Raw genomic sequence first — 19,794 nt, forward strand, 5'->3', positions numbered from 1 at the left:
AGGACCACCTATAGTATTAGAAAGCATTTGCACCAAATTATGGCCAATTATATAGTCCAGATGCATGTTGATGTATAAACCAAACAGAAAAAATGTAATAATTCTTTACTTATTCTTTTTGACACCAAAATAAAACTGGGATGAGAGGACAACTTGGTATGTTGCTACAAATAGAAAAGAAAATGGAATTCAGGAATTTGAAATGGCACAGTAAATTTTTTTTTATAAAACCATTTCATAAAACAAAGAAAATATTTTACCTTCCATATTTGTTAAAGATGTTAGATAAGATGCACCAGTAGCTTTTGCTATTCGTTTTAAATCGGCTTTCTTAACACGGCGTACCGCCATAGCACCAGCATTAACAAAATACTGTAACAAATAATTTAATACGTTAGAAAAATTATAATTAAATTCAAAACTTAAATGATGGAGACGGCAAAAGAGACCAGCCTTGGGGCAAATAACTGTGATACTGAAATCTCTTGCCTCCTAAATACATTTACTCAATGCTTCACCTTGCAAAGTAGAAATGGAAGTTTTGTTTCAGTTTTTTCATCATCATCACTATTAGCAGATCCAAGATTAATAAACGGTCAACTGACAATAATGTCTTAATTGTTCAATTAATGTATTAATTGAACACATCATTCGATTAATATTATACTGAAAATAAGCCGCTCTTTATATAATTAGCTTTATACAATTCGACTTAATTAATAAATAACACTAGCACAAGGAGAATTAAAAAAGATGAATCAGTATTCAGTTTCTTACCGGCTGCTGTTTCTTTAATCGGCATGTATATATAATCCAGTACTCAACGTAACACTTTGCCAAACCATTCTGATCTCATCGGTTCTACACTTTATAAAAAATTAACTTTTGTAGCATACCTCCCTTTTCTCTCCCTTTCCTGTTATAGAGCCAATGATTATTATATTTCCCCCTCCCAAAGTTCATGTTGAACTTAATGTTCGATTGTAGTAGAAACTTAATTACATCAAAGATCTCAGAAGTCATTGTATAAAATTTCATAAAAATCAGTTAACCCGGTCTGAAAATAATAACTGATGAAAGAAAGCAAAAACATTTAGGCTTATTATTTTTAATCACTGAATAAAATCGCCAAAATATAAAACTAAAATGACATATTTATGTAATGGAATCATCTGATCAGTACAAGAAATGACTGAGTTCAGAAAAGACAAAAAAAAGAAAGGGGCTATTTGCCTCTAAACATTTTACAGGAAATTGGTTAACTGTACACCATCAGAAAATATCAATTGCAAATTCTGTGATTTTTTTCTATGCATTTAATCATCCTACTAAGTAAGCATACACAAATATAGTGAAAAAATCTGAAGCAACCGGATCTGTTCACAATAAACCATTTCAGAAAAACAAAAAAAAATTCACGTTCTGCTGAGAACATTGCTGTTCTACATGAAAGTATGGCAAATGCCCCAACAACATTGTCAAAAATTAAGGATCGGTCAAACCAATTTATAGACATTTTTACATAGAGATTTGTGTGCTTATAAGGTTTAATTAGTACAAGAACTGAAAGTAAGGGATTTTTGCAACATAGAACTTTTGTTGCTTGTATAACAGAACCTTCAACACTGAAGGTTAATTACACATTAAATAAAAGTGTAACAAATAAAACTATAGCATTTAAGGGGGAAAAATTCTCCAAATATTCACAATCACTTCATACACAAATACATGGTTTATGCTCTGAAGAAATCATCTGCTCATACTTCTTTGGTGATCACGGCAATACTTTTACGGTGAATGTAGAGCAATATAATGCAATAATTACAGATTTTTTGTGGCTTTAACTTAATGGAATAAACATTTCTGATATTTATTTCAACATTATGGTGCTACAAGCATACAAGATGAGTGAACATAACATTATATGCACAAAATTCTCCGGATGTTTAATTCCACAAATAGTAAAATGAATTAGCTGCCACACCGTGACACTGTTCAAACCAGAAAACACGCCAGACTTAAAATATAATATCAGAAGTTATATATAATATCAGAAGCGAGATTATTTTCCCAACAGCTGAAACCACCATCATCATACAAAATTATGATGTTCATATCAATGACTGTAAATGTAGTGGACACATAAATGACATTAATTTACTCGTTAAACAATAATCAATAATCATCATCAGATGATGATATGACCTTCCAGTTCCACTTGTCTATTAAATTCACTCTTCTTCCTTGGCCTCTTTCTCCTTCTACTGACCCTTCCGATTCAGTTGTCAAGATTCCACACTCTCTAACCAGTGCCCTATCCGGTTTTCTTTTTAAATACTTTTTCAATCCTTCGATTCATCATCAGGTATTTATATAGAATAAAATAATTTATAATAATAATGTTAAAAATGTATAAATATATGTTAAACATCTTTTGTTTTCATTTTCTTTTTGTTACTTAATATCTCAGGCAATATCTTTGTCCTAACTTAAAACAATGATAGCTGTCATGATCAACTGAGTTAAAATTACTCATAGGTAAAACACTATCAAGAAGGTGTGACAATTTAAACAATTCATTATTTTCAAAAATTACCTGTTCATTTGTATATTTAATTATTATTTTTTTTAAATTTGTTTATAATTTGTGTCTATTTTTGTTTATATATGCAAATATAATAATTTTCTTACGATTCATGTTTATTATTTATTTCTAAATATTGTTTCTTATAGTTTTTATTGTATATATTGAATACAGTGTTTTTAATTGTATGAGTAATGAGATAATGCTAGCAACATTTGAAAGATTCTTTCTTTTATTTATGTATGCTCTTATATGTTCTGAAAATCACCTAAGAATCTGTTAGTTTTACTGGTATACATCTATTTACATTCATTACATTTTTCTTTACATTCAAATGCTCTGCTATCCATTTACCAGTCTAAAAAACACACTAAAATTATCATTACTGTAGACATTAACTAATCTATTTCTATTAGAATAATTAAATGTAATAATTTTTTCACACATCTACACTCTCTTTTTTCAAATGGAAATAATCAAATAATGTTTTTGTATCCTTTTTTACATATTGTAGAAAAAGTGCCAAAATAAGGAAGAACATAAAGTTGATTAAGAACATAAATCAACTACCAGATTAAAAAAGAAAAATCCAGAAGAAACAGTAACAAAAAAATTCTTTCTATAAGAATTTCTGGAATAGTAGAAGATTTAGAAACCATCTGCCCAACGAACAAAAGGGTGTATCGGCTACTGTTACTACAAGTCAAAGGTATAAATACTAGGCCAGGAGGTACAATAATACCTCCACTGTTCCTCACTGCCAAGGACCAGCAAACATCTGTACAGTTGTGATAAATGTTGAGTGCAATGTGGAGGAAGATTCTAAAGAAGGGAGTGGAACAGTTGAGTATATGAACAAACAATGCATCACTAAAATATTCTGTTTTGGAATAGTTCTTTTGTCTGGGGTTAAATCCAAGAAGCTGCTCTGTTCGGTGAGTTCTTTGTGAACAGGAGACAAGGTGACATTATTTACCAATAAAAAGTGTAAGTAATTTCCTTTTGTAAACAGTAAAAGTAAATAATTCTTACATAAAATTAATTAATGATTTTGTAATTATCTCACTGATATAATCTGTAGTTAACTTTGTATTAATTTGAATTTGCTACTGCAGAGTACATAGTAAAATCAGGATTGATGTGCGATTTGTAATTAACTTATTTTAGAGTAAATAAATTGTATTAGTAAACATTTTTACATGTGCCATAACTCAATATCCTTGTAAATCTGCTAACACAGAGCAGTAATTTTTTTTATTTATCTTCCAATTAAACTAAATTCTATGTAAATATATTTATAGAGAGATAGAATCCATAAGTATTTATTTAATGTTATTCATGACATCAAAATTTGTAGGGATAAACATTAATGCACAATACAGGGAAAAAATACTATAACAAAGTGACCAGTCAACTCAAATCAAAATGCTTTACTAACTACGTACTATAAACATAATTCCCAAATCTTCAAAATTATTACCATAAATATTGGAAGCTGAAGAGGTCAATCCAAAACAGGAAGTTGAATAACAGTATCTCGAACAATGCAGATTTCACTTTACAGATGATACAAAGTCTTTATTTAAGTGGTTAAAACAGGAGAGTTTCAACAATCACAGTTTTTCAATAAACAGATTAATGAATAGAATATTAATTAATTCACCGATAAACATCAAGTTTATCTACTCACCTTTAGGCATAAATCATCAATTCCACCAGTACATAGAACAACGTTAGTACCTGCTGCCAATATACTCTGAACTCTTTCCTTAGTAATATCAGCTTCTCTCTGCCAAATAGCATTTAATTTTTCTGGATCAGTTACAAGTACCTGAAAAAAAAAAATCTTAAGTAGGCGGACTTCAACACAGAAATGAGTTCACTATAAAACATTAAAATGCATTCCTTAGAAGTTTACAGCTCTGCAATAACCGGAATATCTGGATGTGGTTTTGCCAAAATTATTTTCACGAATAGTCAACCAGAGTCTGTTCTAAATTACATTTTTACTGATACATTTACATTGTACTATGTCTACAGCTATGTGCTACCAGTTTACTGGCAGTAATTGCATTTGCTAAGCACACGCACACATGGCCCAGAAGTAGCTGAAAAACTGGCTGGAGGAAGAAAAAAGACTTTTCTTACACAAACAATTTATGAAAAAAATTAGTTGTAAATCATTTCTTTAGATTGCCAATATAATAGTGTTCCCACTGAATTTTAAGATTCATTTTTCCTGACAAATTTAGTAAAAATTTCCAACTTTCATGTTATGCTACTGCCATTTACTCCAAAAAAATACAGATATTTTATTTTTTGCAGCCTAACTCATGCCTTTTTTTTTATTATATATTATTACACTATACGATTTAAAATTAAGCTATTTTTTGTGATTAAATTACTTTCCAAAATAAAAAAATAAAAAATTTCCTGCATAAAAATTAACATCATGGTAACTAAACGTGACACAGATAAGAAATAAAATAAATAACTGGCTCGCACCTAAGATAACTTTTTATTGGCTAGTATTTTTCACAAATACTAGCCAACACTATTTTGCGAAATAAACAAAAACAATATTTAATAACTTGGTTTGTATGAAAATGCTAACAAACACAGATTTCAATTTAACAAACAATAAATGTATAATTACAACCCAAAGGAAAACTAAAATTTCAGTGACTAAAAGTAATACAGATAAGAAAACTAGAACAAAACACCTTATTTTATACTGAAACCAAACGTTATGCATTTGCAGAATACCATCAACATATGGTGCAAGGTCATTTAATGACATAAGAGCATTTAGTAGCTCCAAGCTGGAATTTTGACGCTATACAAATATCAGGAAATATAATTTTAAAAGTTGCACGGATATCTTCACATGAACTTAAGGATAACGTTTTTGTAAACATTGAGAACCCACATAATCTCTGCCTTAGAAACATCATCTTTATAACAAAAAGAAGTAATTGTGTTATCATTTTCTGTAAATGAAATCGAGGATTCAAATGCATCATTTGCTGCTGAAATGGTATTACTCCAGAAAATTGTGATCTTCCAAGTGACCAAAAAAATTGTCGATAGCAGAATAATCAGTTTGAAACAACCAGATGTCTGCATAAAGAGAAGAGTATAGCAAAACCAAGAATATCAGAAGAAAATGTTGAAAGTGTCAAGAAGTCTTTCCTGCGTATCCTAAAAATCTGAAAGGAAAACCAAAACTATAGCGGCCAAAATCTACCAATGCCAGCAATAAATGCGCCTATTACTGTTTATAGCTGTAGCAGGCTATGAAAATTAAACTATGCTGTGTAAGCCAATATTGCAGCTTGAAGATGTTCAACAACTTTCTTGATCGTGTTGTATTTAGTGACGAGTGAAAAATGTCATTTCTGTAAAAAGTTAACACCCAATGTCTATCTATATCTGGGGTTCAGAAAGTCCCATGAATTTTACAATGTGGAAGGGACCCTCCAAAATTAAAGTTTTTTGTGTGATATACCGACAAATTTATGGGCTGTTCTTTTTTTCTGAAGCAAATGCAACAAATAGTTGCTTAATTTGGATGCAATGCATACATGGCTCTTTCAACTGCAGGATGGACCAGAGAATTATATTTGGCAACAAGGTGGTGCCAAATAACATGGTGGTTCACAGACATAACTCTGTAAAGGATTGATTGAATGTTTTCCCCAACCTCTGGATCGGTCAGCAATGACTCAATAACAGAGCTTGTTTGCGGTGGCATCAAAGTTTTCCTTTGACCATTTAATTTTTTTCTTTTGGGAGTTTTATAAAGAATCTTTTATATGTGCCTCAGCTGCTTACTTATGTAACAGATTTGAGATACAGGATTAAAGCAACTGTTGCTTCCATTACTCTGGAATAACCAGTCACATCAAATACTTTTAGTACAATCCGTAAATTACTCTTTTACTTTACTTCAGATTTATTAGTATAAGTCAAAAATAAGGGATATTAAAACCCTGACATTCTTTTTTGTACATTTATTAAAGCTGCTGATTTGTGAACTGAAACATACTTACACTAACAACTTTTAATAGCTAAATAAAATTTTATTAGTGCTAACGATGATCATAGTATGAGATGCTTTGACAGACACTTGCAACTATTTAACATTATCTGGTCTGGCAAGCTTTCAAGAGCTAAAAACAACATACTATCTCATTATCCTTGGCTTTGTATATTTTATCAATCCTGCCCAAACAAGCTATGTACACAGAAGATGGAAAGCACCATCAAATCAACCTTCAAGCTGATAATTTATACATCATTCCATAAAAAAGTCTCTAACATGCTAATAACTATATTGAACTTAAAATAAACACCAAAATTGTAACCAATGATCCTGGCTCAAAACATAAATCATAACGGCTAGAATTATTATTTCCTAAAACTTAACATACATCAAACACCGTGATCTAAACATCATGAAACTTTCAAGAACGCAAAGTGGAAGCATTCTGAAGGTTTGCTTTTTTTCTGCTGTTGCATTCAACTTCACAACTTGTGGAAATGTTTTGTTCTCACTTTATAGCTTGTAATGTAATTTTATTGTCTGCCTGTCATGGGATTCCTAATGGAAAGGTTCCTATATACAAACCAACCTGATTTCACTTATCAAAACACGAAAAATAAAAATACATCAAGGAATAAAGCTGAAAGGTCAAAAACACCAACTAATATCTTCAATTGAAAGACAAAGGTGTGCTATAAAAAATTATGAAAAAGGAAGTACGCAATAATATTGTAGAGATTGGTCAACAGAAAGAATGACCAAACTTCCTTCTTACTTTCTAAGGACTAATAAATCATAATGGCAAAAATACTCTGAAAAACATGCAAGACAATAGTTTTAATTCATTGTATATCAAATAAGCATAGTACAACCACATGCTTCTAAAAAGGTTGAAAGATAAATACAGCTTCATTTTTTAAAAAAAACTTAAAGTCAAAAGGTCCAAAAGTGGTAAAGTATCCTTTTAAAAGAGAATTGACACCCACTTGAATGATATTTCAAAATGCAATCTTTCCAAACACAGTCTTTTGTCTCCAATGTAGTCTTTTGTTCTTTTCAATAAATCTTTGATTCAAATATTCCAGCCTACTGTAGAACAGAAATTACACTGATAAACAAAATTGAATTTTTTGTTTGTTAAATGAAGAGTGAATGGCTGATTCTTGTAGTATTTTTTATGTTGATTTCATATATATGTTAGTAATTTTTTCTATTGAGCTAAGTTTTTTTGTAATTGAAATTTCTTTGGAAACAGAAAAATGTATGGTGAACGTAATATGACATTACATGCATTTTGTACTCACCTAAAATCTATTTCTTTTGGATTTCCTGCTGTAGGTAAATCCCTCTTTAGATTCCAACAGTAATCAGCTAATATTTTTGGGTTCCATTTTCCCTGGTATTGTGTTTCCATTGTAGGTATCTACTGGTGAAAGCGTTTTCCATGTTAATCACCGATGGCACCAAAATTGTTAGGGGAAAAATCCAAATGTGAATATAAGAAATGGATTTTGAGTGACATGTTTTACCCAAGTTCTTTGTAGTTTTGAAGGAATTCACTCACAAGTTACCTATAGTTAGTGGCCTTATGGTTTCCAAGGAAGTTGTTTACCACATTTTGAAATGATTTCCATGCATGCAGCAACCTCCAAGTCATTCAAACATTCTTCAAATGCCGCATTACTCATTAGTTTTCTTATTTGTGGTCTAACAAATATACCTTCCTTTATTTTAGCATCGCTTATATTAGGAAATTTGTTTTTTAGAAATTGAAACCCTGCACCATTACGATCTACTGCTTTAACAAAATTCTTGAATAAACCTAGCTTAATGTGTAGTGCCAGAAGATAAAACTTTTCCTGGTTTTACTAATGCCTAACTAACAACATTCTTCTCTCCTATAGTCAGTACCTCTCTCTTTGGCCACTGCTATTTTATGTAATGATTTTTCCTATCCCTGCCGTCCCACTCACACAAAAACCAACAGAACTTAGCATATCTACTATTACTTTCAGATCTCCACAAATATTTTCCATTCTGAATCCTGCTCTATACAAGTTCAATGTTTTCATAAGACTCCTTCATGTGAACAGTGTACGCTAATGGTATTTGATGGGTATTTATTTCTGATGTAAAGTAGACCAGCTTTCAAATTAAGCTTTGGCGAGTCAATAAAGTCACAGTTCGTCAGTATGTGCATATGACCCAAAGCTTCCAATAAAGAGTCCACATCATTACAGTACACTAAGTTTTCGTACTGAGAGAAGAAATGTTCAAATTCTGACCGTCACGGAAAGCACTTATTTTAACATTTGGTTGTAAAAAATGCCATCCTTTCAGTCTTGATACCAGTATTTCAGATTAATTCTTTGATAAATTTAGATCACGAACCAGATCATTTAATTCTGACTGATTAATTAAATCGGGTTCAGTAATCTATTTTCTAAAAACTTTGGATCTTTTTCTTCATCTCCCGATATGTCAGCATAAGATTCTACATTTTCATCTTTGCCTAAGTTCCATCTACCTGGTGGTACTAGAATTGGAAGCTCTTGGCTATGTAGCACTGCCACATAGCGGAGGGAATATTTGTGAACTTATTTATATTCACAAAATGCTATGCTTATGGAGTTCATGTATGATGTTACCTGAAAATAAGAATGGTAGTTACAAAAAAAACTAATCCTGATAGAAGAATTCTGATTTCCTATTTGAAATCGGCATGAAAAAAATTACTATAAGAATCAGTTATTCACTATCATTTAAAAAAAAAAATCATTGTTGGTCGGTGTTATTATTCCAGTTTTATAAAAAAAAAGGCATCCCAGCAGACAAGGTTAATTTAGAGCTATTACTCTACTTCCTCCAAAAGAGTAATTCCAATCTATCTAACAAATTTAACCTTTTCAATGAAAACTTGGTAACTAGAATCCTAGAACTTATAAGCAAGCTAGATTTAAAAGTACACCAATCCACAAGAGAACAAATTAAAAGACTTTCTCAAAACATTATACAAAATTTTAATAAACCAAAAGTGGCACGACTGCTGTTTTTATTGACTATAAAAACTTAAAAGAAAAATATCAGTCATGAGTATTAAGGGAAATATATTCAAGTGGATATTACAATTCATTTACCAGATAGTAAGAAAGTCTATCTACATGTAAACAAATTTACTGCATCTTCCTAAGTAGCAGTCCTATACCCAATTCTTTTTAAAATGTATCTAACTCCAGATCTACAAAAATCTGTATAGTCCTTTTAGCAGATATTGTAATTGGGTCTTCTAAATCTAAAACAAGAGGGCTACTCTTTGTATCATAAGAAATTTGGGACTGAAGTGTTCCAATGAAGTAGGAATATATGGTTGTGATGTTTCAATCAGCCACCAGACATCACTGTCTAGCTGAACATTCCACCAAATGAGTTAAGTACAATTATCCAATTCTGGATTATGTAGAAGAAATATGAATATACAGTAACAACATATAGGTAACTATTAAAAGCCAAACTGCTCATTTTTTTTGTGGATAAAGAAAAATCATTTTATTTACTGACAATCATCAAAATTAAAAATAAGTTTTACTGCATCACGAAATTTATTCAAGGAGAATGTCATCTGCATTTACTGACTTGATAGTATAAATAAACAAATGGTAATGTAATAAAATATTTACCTGAACTCCAAGTTTCATTTTTGTTTTTTGTAAAGAAAAGTCTAAACAAGCAATTTTAGCATTAAGAATCTTTTTCGGCATAGCTAAAACAAAAAACACATAAAAATAAGAAGTTGGTGATAATTTTTCACAAAAGTAAATTATTTCATATGAAAATCCTTAACATCTTTCATAACTGCTAACAATTTTTAAATTTTTATACAATATAACTGAACTATTTCATAAGATTTATTTTAAGAAAAAATAATGTTTTTAAGAAACACTAATGTAGTACTAAACATAAATAACGTGTAATACAAGAGAAATATACCAGAGTATAATATATGAATGATTGTCTCAAAGTTCACTAAAAAAGGAATTTTTTAAATCAGCTTAGATTTGATTTAGGGATAGATTGCTTTCATAACAATTTTTCTACTCTAGAATAGGGAGAAAGCATTATTGACTTTGTATACACGCAAGGACCCAAGTAAGGTATATGAATAAATAATATACATATATACCAGATGTGTAAATATGAAACCGGAATTTTTGTATAGAAAATACATGTTTATTGTAGGAAAATGATAAAAAATATTTTATTTGAAATATTGTCTGCTAGCTATATATTTTTCCCTTCTCTCTGATAATTTATGAATGCCGTGCCAAAAAAACTGTTGCTCTTTTGAGGCAAACCAGTCATCGAGCGATTTTCATAAGAAGAAGTGCTGCTCAGCAAGTACGTCTTCCATCAATGCAAATAAATAGTAGTCGGACAGAGCCAAGTCCGATGAGTAAGCCGCAAGCAAAAGTATTTCTCAAACTGAAGACCTCAATTGTTTCATTGACCGGTTTTGCTGTGTGATGGTGCATTATCATGAAGCAAAATCACTTTGTGTTGCCTTTGTGGATATTATGGTAGTCTTTCACGCAATGCTTGATACAAATCGATCATTTGTTGTCAGTAGCGTTCAGTATTAATGGTTTCGCCAGGTTTTAGCAGCTCATAATAGATCACACCCCCCTGATCCCTCCAAACACAGAGCATTGTCTTCTTTCCATAGTGATTTTGCCTTGAAATCAATGTCTATGGTTCACCTAAAGGTATGATCTTTTACTATTAGGATTCTCGAATATATCCACTTTCATCACCTGACACAATTCAATGGAGAAAAAATGACTTTCTTTTGTACCTGGCAAGCAGCATTTCGCAAGTGGTTTTTTTATTTTCTTGCTGTCTTTCATTCAGTTCCTGTGGAACCCATTTTTCCACCTTCTGTATCTTTTTCATGGCTTTCAAACGTATGGAGATGGCTTCTCGTGTTACATTTAATTGATCCGCGAGTTATTGCATTTCAGCATCATCCTCATCCAACAATGTTTCCAATTCCCTGTCTTCAAACTTTTTCAGTGATCTTCTAAGTTCTTCGTTTCTCACATCAAAATCACCACTTTTGAATTTTTTAAACCACTCAAAGCACTGCGATTTACAAAGAGCATGCTCACCGTAAGCTTCAACAAGCATTCGATGCGATTCTGCAGCAGTTTTCTTTAAATGGTAAGAGAAAGTTAATGCTGTCTGCAAATCGTAGTTTGTAGACATGCTCAACGCTGATTAAAACTATGCTGTTGTATGAAACTTGTATTGTTGTGAGTTGAAAATCTCTGTTAGCTGTCAAAGAAAGAAAATGGTGCCAATGATGCGGTTTGACGGTAACTACATTACAAGCTAAGGCCATCTATGGGGAAATTCTGGTTTCATATTTACATACCTGGTATATTAAAATAAAAAATTACGTATAAAAATACGACATCAAGTATTATAAAATTAATTTAAAAAATAAAATGTAATATACTACATGTTTGGCCAGCCAATATTGATTATTATAGTAATGGCTGGCTAAACACATAGTATATTGTCACAAGTATTTTATAATACTTGAGGTCATATTTTTATATGTAATTTTTAAATTTTATATTTTAATTTATTGTACTATAATTTTTAATTTTGAGTTTAATATGTGATTTAACACTAAATATTAACTAGAAAAAATCTACAACTGAAGATGCAGGCTGCTACAAAAGCGCTTTTGTAGATTGTATGGAAAAATAAGGTGACTGTCATTTTATTTTATTCAATTCTGTAATTGGTGAATCAAGTTGAGTATATTTTATATATACAATATTAGTACAAAGGTGATGTGGGTCTTGAAAAGGTCGAATTTAGAAATGCATACATACACACACACACACACACATATATATATATATATATATTTTACTAAAGTTAATTAGACCCATATTCCGCTGTAGTAGTACGTAAATTTAAAGATCTTGATCAACCTAAGTACAGAAATAAAGTAGTATGACACTTACCTTATTTTATCAAACATACAAAAACATTTTCGCATCCTCCAGTCGTAATCCATTTTTTTTTTTTTTTTTTTAACGTGAACAACTTTAAGAATGAATTACAACCGAGGATGCGAGAAGTACATGAAAATGTGTTTGTATATATGATAAAATAAGGTAAGTGTCATCCTACTTTATTTATTCTGTACTTAAGTTGATCAAGTTCTTTAAATATATATATATATATATACACAAATTTAAATTAAATTTTTTGCAGTCCATATTTCCTCTGTACATAAATTCTAACTTAATTATACAGGGCGATTTTTTAGTCCTGTTACCCAATTGTTAATGTCTGGTTTTTTCTACTAAAAAGGGAAATTTTGTTTTGTGACACAAAGTTGGTAGCACTACTAAACCGGTATAGATAAGGCAGTGTGAGTTGATTCGCCTTGAGCTGTGTAAACTTTTGTGCCGTTTCCAGTCGTGTTACGAACAGAATGTCTTTTACCATAGAACAACGAGTTTTCATTCTTGAACAATATTTTGCTACGAAATCGTACGCGAGTGTAAAAGAATCATTTCAAATTAAATTTGTTGGTGTTCCTCTGCCAGAAAAAACGTCAATTTCTAGGCTAGCAAACCGATTTCGAGAAACAGGTAGTGTTTGCGAAAGAAAACGTAGCAGTCGACTGACTCGCTTGACAGATGACGTTTTAGAGAATGTGAAAACAAGATCGTTCAATTCTCCACGAAAAAACTTACAAAAACTTTCCACGCAAGTCAGTTTGCCATATTCAAGTGTTCAGAAAGCTGCTAAAAAATTGAAATTTTATTCGTATCGTGTACGATTAGTCCAAGAGCTTTAGCCTCCAGATTTAAACAAGCGATTGCAATATTGCCGTTGGTTTAGGTCTCTCGTAAATGACAATGGAATCAAATTTTTAAACACAGTGTTCTTTAGTGATGAAGCTAAGATCAATCTTGATGGTTATGTGAACAGTCAGAACTGTCAAATTTGGGCGGTTGAAAATCCTAACGCTTTACAAGACAAATCTTTGCATCCTGAAAAAATTGGTGTGTGATATCTCGTCATCGTATAGTCAGACCTGTATTCTTCGAACAGACAGTAAATGGTGAAGTATGCAGCACTATTGTGCGCCAATTTGCATCCCTCCTGGAACCTCAAGAATGGTATTGTTGGTTTCAGCAATACGGCGCTACATGCCACACGTCTCAAGAAACCATGGATTTTCTGCAAGAGTTCTTTGATGATCGAATAATAAGCAAGGGCTTATGGCCTCAAAGGTCCCCAGACCTCACATCTCATACATTTTGTGTGGCTATATTAAGCCCGAGGTCTTCAAAAACAATCCTCACATTATTGATGAACATAAAGTCAATATTACAGACTTAATCACGAACATTTGGAAATGCGACAAGAGTCGCATTGGAAATGCGACTCTTAAAAAGGTTTCTGCTAATATGCTGAAAAGAATCCGTGCGTGTATAACCGCAAGGGGTGGGCATTTTGAGTATATTCTTTAACAATTATGTAAGTAATAGCTTTTTATTAAATCTCTTTTGTAAGTAACAAATACATTTTTTATTCCACCTAAATTTCCCTTGTTAAATTACATTTAAAATTGGGTAACAGGACTAAAAAATCACTCTGTATAATATATACTTATTCAGTCATTCCACAAGGTACAGAATTAAAGAACACTTACCTTACTTTTACTTAATTTTCAAAGCACTTTTGAGCCTAAGCCTATCTTCAGTCATTTTTAATATTTAATTTTTTTTCTTTTTTACAGTTACATATTAAAATACATCATACATGATACATTAAATGTTTTAGGACAAATATTTGTTCAGTCAATAAAATATATTTTTAAAATTTAAAACGGTATATTATTAAAATCTTTAATATGCTGTGCTGTCAATACAGCACTGTCACTGCAGATAGTGGAATTGCTGTAGGCAGCCATTCGGGAATGGCTGAATAACTTATAGCTATACATGTATATTCAAACACTAAATTAACTTTTGATAGGAAGCTGAGTATATCAACTTGTAGCATGCTAAACTAACTGATCGACCTTAATTACTGAATCTATGACTGAAAGATTACCTAAAAATTAATTAAACAATTAACTGGATGGATGAAAATGTGAATTGCTTTGTGGCAATGAGTTTCCTGTTCCTGTTCTGTGTGTTTATAACGTGTCTGTGACCAGCTGAGCCGCAACGATTGTTGATCAGCAACAATAAAAACAGCAAGAAATAATTTTACAGTCCATTGCAAAAAATATGTTAAAAACAGTGCAAAAATTGTGTCATGTCAGTTAACATCATCCACTGGACAATTAATTACAAGCAGAATCTTTTTAATACTTCCAGGGGTTATACACACGTCAACCCTCAAAACTCCCAAACAAAATTTTATACACACAAATTTTCCAAACCTTTTTTATATGAAATTTCTTATTCATTAACAACATAACAAAACAAACATAACTATACAAGTTTTTCTGAAATTATTAAAAAAAATTACCTTTTTCTAAAAACTTATACATTTAAAAAATTTGTTTACATGTATCAAATTGTTTAAAAAAAAATTGTTGGTTAGCAAAATTACAAATTCTTACACCTAACAATACTAGAAATATACAAAACATATAAGCTGACTGATAATATATTTTTTTTTTTAGAAGAACAATTTTTGTAACTCTCATTTTGAACATTTAAATGATTTGTTCTAATGTTTTATGCATATTTGTGAGTATACATTTTTATATAAATAGTTTTTATAAATCTTTGCGTTGACAGATCAATCTGAAGCAGTATTAAACGATATCAACTGCTACATTTATTAGTCTCTAAAACTTCTTTTCACTAACACTAACTTAATTTTTTCCCTTTTTAAAAATCTTTTTTGACCAAACTAAAATAATTTTTTCTAGCATTTGTTTCATGTTTTGAATCATAATTTGACTATTTCTTTCTCCTTTCTGGTCTTCTTTTCCTATTTCTTAAAACTCATGACTAATAAGTAACATTCTAAAGAGATTACTGATTAAAGTTTTCCCATCACAATGATCCGCGGTTGATTAGCTCTCCGCGAAAATATGTTGGTATCTGATTGCCTCCCTTCATAATTTTTTCAAAAAATTACAGTATATTAAAGAGATTTAACAAATTCTGACAAAAAAACAGTTACGATTGGATATTTTTTATGCCTGTAACAGCAAAAAAATTATGTAACAGTATAAAAATTACAATAATTTAATTGCAGATTTTTTTTTGCGCATTTCTACCGTGTTTTTTATTAGTGAATTTTTTTTTTGCTTTGTGTTTATGAAACATGGTTTGCCAATTTAAAAAATAATATAGTCACGTTTATACAGATTTGAATACTAGACAGCGGATACCAGTGTACTTTTGTGATTGGGGTTCAATTAACCGCACATCTCAGGAATGGTCGACCTGAGTCTGTACAAGACTACACCTCATTTATGTGCCATATCCTCATCTCATCGGGCCAAGGGGGGGGGGGGGGAGTTGCTTATTGTTTACCAGTCAAACAAATTGCAACGTTACTTGGGGTGGGAAGGGGAATTTAACAAAAATAATGAACAACCATCTCATAAAAAGAGTACATTAAAATACTCTAACACATTCGTTCTCAAAGTGGGTGATAACACTCCCTTGTGGGCACTGGGGGCCTTCAAGGGAGCGGTAGAAGGCCCACAGAAAATTGGGAGCATTCAAACAGTCTGAGAAGGCAATGACTAATTAAAAAAAAAAATTACGTTTTCCTGATATTTCAAACTAAAATTTAATACCTACTACACACTAGTACATAAAATTAAAGGGACACCTACATTTTACGGAAAAAATTATTGTACTCAAACTACTTTAACTTTGCAACCAACAGGCTTAGAGACAAGTAAAAAAATAAATAATAAAGCTTGAATACTCTACTTTTTGACAGTATACTTCAGATTTCAAAAATCAACAAATTAAAAAAAAAATCAGTGAGAAAAAAGTTTTAAAAATTTGCAGTTTTTCTTAATGTCTTGATTGAGCACGTGGGGAAAACAAAAATTTTTCAGTAAACTGCATTAAAATCGTTTAAAAGCTTAAGACTTTAGCTTAATTTCTTATTTCATATCTCTACGATTTTTTTGAACCTAAATACTCCAATTTAAAGAAACAATGCTACTTTTATCTTTAATGCTGCACATCTCCCAATCTAAGAAACATATCGATACAGATAAATATGGAAATTAAAAGGTTTTGATTTAGCTTTAATGACAAATTGTGAGGACTTTACTGTAAAATTTAATGTAGAACTGACAAAAAAAAACTCAAGAACGGCTACCAAGAATTTTGGCTGCAAAAACCAATCCCCACAACTGTATCCTGGATTATGGTAAATTGTTGAACGATTTCTGATAGCATTCCCATTGTCATATATGTCTGAACATGGAATTAGTGTTGTAGCAATGCTGCTAACCAAACAGAGAAATTAAATTGGCTGCAAGTTATTAAACGCAGCGACTTACAGCTGTTTTTAAGTAAGTTAGAGCCTTATATTAGCAAACTCATTAAAGCACTTCATCCTTAAAATTAATGTAAGTGTAATTTTTCAATTGAAAGCTTTGTTTTAATTATTGTATTGTTATATTGAATATGGTATCACCATTGCTCTTATATAACTATATAGATAAATTTGTAATTTTTTTGAAAGCAATTTTAATAAAGATACTTCTGTATATCTGGATTAAATATGCGTTTTAATTGCTCTCATTTAAAATATAAATTTCAATCAACAAAGAAATAAGAAAAGCCACATTTAAAAACAATAATTACAATTGCTGTTAAAAAGCGCATCTTAAAAAAACAGCAATTGCTATTATTATTATTATTTTTAACAGACGGTAAGTTTAAAAATTTTGAGGCACTAGAAAAGTTTTGATTCTCAACGTTGGTGGTGGACGAAAACATTTGAGAAACAAGTATTTATCATCTTTGAAAAGATGGTGAGATTACACAGCCTCCCAAATTCCCAGAAAATACATCATATGCATGTATGAATGCATATTACATTAGTATATAAAATATTTCAAAAGAATAAAAGGAAAGCACCATTAAATAAAAAAAGTCTACAATTAATTAATCAATCAATGTCAAGGAATTTTAAGTAATTTGTATCCACAACGGTATAAATGTTTGAAATTCAATATCGATACAAAAGGAAAATTGAAATTATTCTAGAAAAACAACAGAATAAGAAGTATTCATAAATATACAAGCTTAAATTTACGATAAATAATACTAACCTTGAGAAGCGACAGTGCAATTGAGAGCATATCCATTGACAAGAATGCTTTCCCTAGCTGAACGACCGTGCGCTTTTAATACGTTCACAGCTTTAATTGGATAAAGAGCACCACCTTTGCTATCTGTAACTTTAACAGCCTGAACAGCATCGACAACTATATTGGAAAAGAATTCATCATCACTGATAACATAGATAAGGTTAAAATATTTTAGAATATTAAATTATTACACACACATATTATATATACATTTAAAATCCATTAAATAAACCACCTAGAACAGAATATTGCGATAAAGCACTTTCTTGGGATCCCGCATCCTTATTAAAGTTCCATTATAGCAAAATAAACATTTAAAATAAAAATACTAAAATAATGAAAATTGCATATTAATTTACACGAGTGTGTTATCTGCTGCAGTTTTAATAAGACCATATTTAATTAACTGCTTCTATACTTCCTTCCTTTTTCCTGTTTAGCCTCTGGGAATTACAGTCAGGTATTACTTCAGAGGATATGTATGAGTGTAAGTGAAGTGTGGAGTCTTGTACAGTCTCTTGTCGACCGTTTGAGATGTGTGGTTAATTGAAACCCAACCGCCAAAGAACACCGGTGTCCACAACCTAGTATTCAAATCCGTATAAAAATAATTGACTTTACTAGGGCTTGAACGCTGGAACTCTCGACTTCGAAATCAGCTGATTTGCAAAGATGCAATCACCACTAGACCAGCCTGATGGGTAGTTTTAGTAAGACCATCTCCTCAAACACTGTAAAATTTATAGATGTAATATTTTTTTAATGTATTTAATTTTATATCGTCTTATTAATTTCTAATATTTTTAAATTTGTGTTAACATCAAAACTATAAAGTTTATTGTTAATTAGATGGTCTGCCGTATAAGATAAACCTAATTTATTAATTTTGTAATTTCTATAATGTTCAAGAAATCTAGTTTCAAAGGATCCATTTGTTTTTCCTTTAATAAATACCAACATAATCATTACATTTAATTTTATAAATTCCATACTAATTGTTTATTTTATTATTTTTATACTTTCAAGGATAATATTACTGTATAAATATTTTTATATATTTTATCACTCTTTTGGGTCTTATTATGTATCGGTTGAAATAGTTATTTTGTTACTGTTTTAATAGTTGTTTGTTATAAATATTATTAATTGAAGTAGTATCATACCCACTTGCAATTGCTATACGTTTTATGATATTTATTTCATTATTTAATTTTTCTTCGATATTGTGTATCTGATTGCTACATTAATCATATTTGTATAAATGTTAATTTTATGAGACCCATGAATTGTTATATCAACTGATGTTTCAATTTGGTTGTCCTTGTTTATTTCAATACTGATATCTAAATAACTTAACATTCTATTATTATATATTTTAAATGTGAATTTGAAATTATCGTTGCAAGAATTTAACTTGTTTAATAATATTAAATGTACATTGTTTATTTCCGGGTTATATAAAATGAGAATATCATCACAACATAGGGTGTCCTTAGATAAATTATTTTTTTCGCAAAAAGATAAGGTATTTTAATCCCATAAATAAGGTTTTTTTCTTTTTGTGTCAAATAGTTGTTATTAAATTCAAAATAGTTTTGACATATTTCTTATAATTAATTTATTTAGATTAAATTTTTACAGTCCATTATTTTATCCTTCCTATTTCCTCTGTAAGGTAAATAACTATACGAGGTGCTACCCAAAAGTTCGGGGAATTTTACCATAAAAATAAAATAGCTTACCATAACTTATAATGTCCACTGTCTCCTT

General features: G+C 30.5%; 1 protein-coding gene across 1 annotated transcript in view; it reads right to left on the reverse strand.

Moving 5' to 3' along the window:
- Window positions 1–19,794, reverse strand: part of CCT1 (chaperonin containing TCP1 subunit 1) — a 57,079-nt gene that overhangs the window by 16,257 nt on the left and 21,028 nt on the right. Inside the window, exons 6-9 of the mRNA XM_075353948.1 lie at window positions 17,986–18,167; window positions 10,307–10,389; window positions 4,275–4,415; window positions 261–372 (exon numbers count right to left, since the gene is read on the reverse strand). Of these exons, the coding sequence (XP_075210063.1) occupies window positions 261–372; window positions 4,275–4,415; window positions 10,307–10,389; window positions 17,986–18,167 (518 nt within the window). The remainder of the gene's footprint in view (window positions 1–260; window positions 373–4,274; window positions 4,416–10,306; window positions 10,390–17,985; window positions 18,168–19,794) is intronic.

Source organism: Lycorma delicatula, chromosome 1, assembly GCF_047948215.1.
Source record: "Lycorma delicatula isolate Av1 chromosome 1, ASM4794821v1, whole genome shotgun sequence".
Classification (NCBI taxonomy): Eukaryota; Metazoa; Arthropoda; class Insecta; order Hemiptera; family Fulgoridae; genus Lycorma; species Lycorma delicatula.